At 39.2% G+C, this 6,000-nt stretch overlaps 1 protein-coding gene across 1 annotated transcript; it reads right to left on the minus strand.

Moving 5' to 3' along the window:
• Window positions 1-1,812: 1,812 nt before the first annotated feature.
• On the minus strand, window positions 1,813-4,653 carry LOC101775907 (cysteine-rich receptor-like protein kinase 41). The gene is made up of 7 exons (XM_004979012.3): window positions 4,445-4,653; window positions 4,151-4,328; window positions 3,799-4,060; window positions 3,188-3,422; window positions 2,955-3,105; window positions 2,660-2,858; window positions 1,813-1,890 (listed from the first exon to the last, which is right to left on the minus strand). The coding sequence occupies exons 2-6, from the start codon at window positions 4,304-4,306 to the stop codon at window positions 2,670-2,672; spliced, it is 993 nt and encodes a 330-aa protein (XP_004979069.1). The 5' UTR covers window positions 4,307-4,328; window positions 4,445-4,653; the 3' UTR covers window positions 1,813-1,890; window positions 2,660-2,669.
• Window positions 4,654-6,000: the final 1,347 nt, after the last annotated feature.

The following is a 6,000-nucleotide window of genomic DNA, read 5'->3' on the forward strand; positions in this document are numbered from 1 at the left end:
AGAATAAGCTACAATGGAGAAACTTTATATTTATATGTTATGTTTGAGCTAAATAAATTGTGGGGAAGAAATATAATTTGTTCATAGTTTAGTCATTTGCAAATATGAGCTAAATAAATTGTGGTACATAGAGATAGCTACTACTGCTGTTGGAGGTAGTTTCAACAACATTTGAGTTTGTCGTAGTGTATCATATAATTTGGGTCTGAAATTTAAATTTGTGTATTTCTATCTAAACATTCAGCAATGGATGTACAGTGTCGAATAATGCTCCATGGAGTATATTAATGGCTTTCATGGTTTTCTCGATCTGTCAGAGTCTAACAAGTCGTCGTCTGGTTTCATTTGTTGTCCATGCCAAATTTGCAAAAATGAGAAGGATTACTCATCCATAAAGACTATTCACGCCCACATATATAGTCAGGATTCATGCCTAACTATTTCGTTTGGACCAAGCATGGGGAAAGAGGAGTTATGATAGAAAGAAAAGGAAGAGAAACCACCGCTATCTGACTATGACCGCTCAATAACAAAGACTTTTAAGAAGGAGAAAAGTGGGTCAAGTATTCCACTGTTCGGAATCGAATCCAACCAATTGATTGCCCCACTCCAGGTATTTTTGGAATTTGAAGAACCTACTTCTATTTGCCAAAGATACAAATCTTACCCTAGCTCAACTTCAAGAGGAGGATCATGTCCCAAAGCACCCTGGGGCTACTAAATGAAAATTGGAGTTAGGGAAACTGCTTGTGTGGCCGTTGTTGGTGGACCGTCTTCCAACGAAGATGTACAAATTGCACCAATGGTACATGGAGGCTTCACCTACTAGTTTACTCATGCTCAAAGTTCAGATTGGAGATCAACATTATTTCTGTGGGGAAGACATTATAAATATGCTGCTAGAGAAACTCTATTTCCTTTACAATCAAGATGCACTTGACAAGTCGCTCATCAATTCCTAGGTTCTGTAAGTCTTTAATTTGCTCTAACTTAAAAAACCCTGCTCTAGTCATTGTGCGATGTTTTAACTCCTATTCAATTTTGTATCATGCAGGATGGAGATTCAAACTTACTGGAGGAAAGGATACTATTACATTGGCTTTATGGATCCGGATATTATAAACGAGTCAACTATAAGAGATAAGAGATAGATTAAATCGGATCTTGAAGAACATATATAAGTTCCTAGACAACCAACATTACAAGAAGTACATACTTCTACCATACAACTTCAAGTGAGCGTGTTTCCCATCTCTTTTCTTTTTCTAACTAACAGTTAAACATAATATTAACTAGCTTTGGCTATGCATATATATACAACTTCCACTGGATACTCCTTATTATCACGGTTGATCAAAGTGCGGTCTCGGACTCTTTGAGGAAATCAAGAGATCAATACAAAAACCTCACAGATATTCTTAACAAAGCATGGTCTCGCTGCCGTCGACATCACATAGGTGAATTCAAGGAGGAACTTGATTTCAAGCCTGAATTCCCGATATGTATTGAATTTTCACATCTTGTGACATTTCCTTGAACACAACAAATATTTCATAACTTCTTTTGTCATATATATAGTGTTTGAGACAGAATCCGGGGTTTAATTTACGCGGATACTACGTATGTGAGTTCATCCATGGCTTTGTAGATCCCAAGCGTATAACCGACCACGAATTCAGAGTACGTATTCAAATTTCTTAATAATAAATTAGTTCTAATTATGCAGACCCATTGATCTGCTATATAATAACCTTTGCCAATGACACAAATGAGAGACATGAAGGAAGCACTCGAGATGGAAAAAATCAAGGCAATTCAAGAACAACTCAGTGGATTTCTTCTGGAAGAGGTAGTAAATCCAGCGGGGAGTTCCATAATGATGGTTCAAATCTGCATCACCATCAGGACTCAGGTTCAGAATAGTTGATCCAAATGTTGAAATTCAAGTATTGATGGAATGAAATATTATTCATAAATGTGAATGCAGAAGATATCTATATATATAATATTATATTAAATATAATATTATAGATAAATACAACTTTATATATATTAGCATAGTAGAAGTAAGTGCATGTAAAGGAAAAAATATAAAATACTAATATATAATAAAAAAATAGAAAAGAAAATGACAAAAGAAACAGAAAAGACCAACAGGTACTAAATTGGCCTCGGCCGCACGGCTAATTTAGTACCGTAATTTGATCCCTTTAGTACCAAAGTAGCAATACCAGTTGCGCAACTGGTACTAAAGGTTCTCCGGCAGTGGTTACACATGTTCTGGCCAAGTGATGCTTGTGGATAAGATATTAGCTAAATAAATGGGAGCATCGTGCCACTCTGAAACCTGACTTTTTTTCAGAATCTCACAGTGGGCTTCCTGAGATTCATTTTTTCTAAGAATTCTTGATTACAGAGGTATGCACATGTTTATTAACAGTAACAGAAAAAGGTCTTCATTATTGGAAATTAGTAAAATAATACATTTAATTTTTAAAATATGTAATTGAATGTAAGCGGGTGGGATTCAAACATTAAACTCTAGGTGAACTTTTGCAAACAAAACTGCCAGAAAACTATATACTATGTATCCCTCGTTGTTGCAAAAACAAAGCATCTAGAAAGATAGAATCTGTGCAGTTCAATTTTCACACCATACCTCTGATACATCAAGCCTGCACTGCAAATTTTCCATTGATGAGCTTGTCAACAATGTCTGCAATAGAAGGCCTTTCCTTCTGGTTGACATCAACACATTCAAGACCAATATGAATGCATGCTTTCACTTCCACAAGGCGATCTGCCCTCAATAATGGGTACATGGATGCTATATGGTCATCTGTCCAAGTTTGACGTATCTGCAAAATTGAAATCATGAGCATGCCAGGTGATCACAAGCATACAGAAAAAAAAATCCCGATCGAGTTTTAAACCGGCTTTTAATGCTTACTTACCCTATCAATAAAATTTCTTCCAGCCATGTCTTTGTCGTTGGAACAATTCTTCTCTCCCGTGGTGATCTCAATGATTACTACACCTAAACTATATATGTCACACTGGGGTGAGATTTCACCACGGTACAAATACTCAGGTGCCATGTACCCTCTGAAAGATATTGATATTTATAGGGTCGTAAGCATTAGTGTCTTATTGATGCAAATGCAAAAATAATGACAAACATACTTACTTTAGTCCCATAACATTCATTGTGTATGTCCGGGATTTGTCCGTATCAAAGAGTTGCGAGAGACCAAAGTTTGCAATTTTTGGCACCATATTGTTATCCAACAATATATTGGCAGGGTGAAGATCCAAATGAACAATACGACCAAGCATCATCCCCTCATGTAAGAAACTTAGACCCTGGCAAATGCCCTTAATTATTTTGAAGTTTGTATCCCAGTCAGTCTTCCTTGTACTATCTGAAGGAGAACACGAGCAATGTGAGTATTACGACCCTTTATTAAAGTGTGAAAGCACCGTTATTTGTAAGCCAAATGAGATCTGAAACATTATTTTTTATTTTAGATTTTTCTTTCAAGTGGCACAGAGTTTTTAATCCAATGTGAACATTTCTGAGGGAGAAAACGAAGTATTAACGAACAATCTTTAACAACGAATACCCAACAAAAGGTACAGTTGACCCTTTAGTAACTATCACTCAGGAAATCCCCAAAAAAACTAGAAAACCCTTTGGCCATTTGAAAAAAATATATAAACAACGATAACCGTAAGCCATTTGTAAAGGAATATTATGGAAATTTTTGCGATCTTACAGTGGACAGTGTATTTTCGTACCCGACAGATAGTCATGAAGGCTCTCCTTATGTAAAAATTCATAGCAGAGTACACATTCATCCATGTCAACAAGAACAAATCTTCCTTTTTCCTCCACCACTTTCTTTTTTGATTCGCTGCAGCAGCTAAGCAACTTTACTATATTGTCATGTTGAACTGCCATAAGATTTGTTGCAGCGTTGAGAAATCTTTTTCCAGCAGGCACTTGCACATATGCCGCTAGCTTCTTCACAGCAACCAGTTGCCCATTTCGTAGAACTCCCTGTTAGGTCACATACAAGATGCTATATATTGGCATGTTTCCGGAAAATCCTTTTCATTGGCAAAAAATAATGTTAATTCATGTCGGTACCTTATAAACTGTTCCAAATGCATCTTCACTTAGTCTTCGCTCGTCAGAGAAGTCTGATGTAATTTCTCTCAAAAAGTCTAATGGTACTTCATTGGGTAACGTGCTGAGAAGAGTTGGCTCACTTTCTGAGCTTGCCCCCATAACTTCGGCAACCATTTTTGAAAGATATGGATGTTAACTACAAAACCTTGTGTTAAAAGCTTAATTTACAGAAAACACCGCATTGTTTACCAAAATATGTAAGATTTGTCTAAAAATCTGTGGATAATATAATAGACTCTTAAAAGTACTAACCTGGCCACCTGGGACGAAATTGATCTAGAGTTGTAACGCGGAACAGAGCAGAAGTGGCCAGAGGTTGTGTGATGAATGGCTATGGGGGTGCTAATGCACACATATAAGGCAAAACCACGAGATCTCGATTGGGTAAACTATAATATGTTGACTTGACTACAGCCGAAGTGCATGCTATTAGGTTCCTTGTGCCCTCCTATGCGTGGAGAAGGATAACCAAGCGGTATTCTGGGCCCTTATTTAATTCACCCCTAACTCCTAACTTTGGCACAATGCAAAAAGAAGATTCCCCATCACATCAAACTTGCGGTACATGCATGGAGTACTAAATGTAGACGAAATTAAAAACTAATTGCACAATTTTGTTGTACTTTGCGAGACGAATCTTTTGAGCCTAATTAGTCAATGTTTGGATAATAATTCACAAATACAAACGAAACGCTACAGTATGTTACAGTTCTGTAACAGTAATTTGCCACCTCCAAACTTTAGCAACTAAACAAGGCCTGAATCGGGATGTTAATGCAGCCTGACCCACCACGTGGAGAGGAAAGAGAGAGCAGTGGGCTGGACCCACCACGTGGAGAGGAAAGAGAGAGCAGTGGGCTGGACCCACCACGTGGAGAGGAAAGAGAGAGCAGTGGGCTGGACCCACCACATGGAGAGGAAAGAGAGAGTAGTGGGATGGACCCACCACGTGGAGAGGAAAGAGAGAGCAGTGGGATGGACCCACCACGTGGAGAGGAAAGAGAGAGTAGTAGCCCACCACGTGGAGAGGAAAGAGAGAGCAGTGGGATGGACCCACCACGTGGAGAGGAAAGAGAGAGCAGTGGGCTGGACCCACCACGTGGAGAGGAAAGAGAGAGTAGTGGGCTGGACCCACCACGTGGAGAAGAAAGAGAGAGCAGTGGGATGGACCCACCACGTGGAGAAGAAAGCACCCACCACGTGGAGAGAAAGAGAGAGCAGTGGACTGGACCCACCACGTGGAGAAGAAAGAGAGAGCAGTGGGATGAACCCACCACGTGAAGAAGAAAGAGAGAGCAGTGGGCTTGGCATCTTGAATCAGGACGGTGACAGTCACATGCTTGGCCTTGGAGTTTGTGGTTGACGTCCATCTCGATGCAGCTTTAACGTCTGACGGTCTGAGTGCGTATGGCGCAAAAACTGGTCGTTCCGGTGTCGCGTTCAACAACTTGCAGCGGGTGGGCGCCCACGAGGCGAGATTCCACAGTTGGGTTCGTCATTGGTTGCTTTGTTTCAAATTCTTCTATTGGCTAGAATAATTTAGGAACCCCACGCGGTGTTTGCTACGTATCAATAGCAAAAGTTAGGGCCTGTTGGTATAAGCAACTTATGCCTGGTTTGGTTCGTTTGCTTATTTTTAAGCACCCGTCACATCGAATGTTTAGATATTAATTAGGAGTATTAAACGTAGACTATTTACAAAATCGATTACATAAGTGGAGGCTAAATGGCGAGACGAATCTATTAAGCCTAATTAGTCCATGATTTGACAATGTATTGCTACAGTAAACATTTGCTAATGATGGATT

The sequence above is a fragment of the Setaria italica genome, chromosome VIII (assembly GCF_000263155.2).
Source record: "Setaria italica strain Yugu1 chromosome VIII, Setaria_italica_v2.0, whole genome shotgun sequence".
NCBI lineage: Eukaryota > Viridiplantae > Streptophyta > Magnoliopsida > Poales > Poaceae > Setaria > Setaria italica.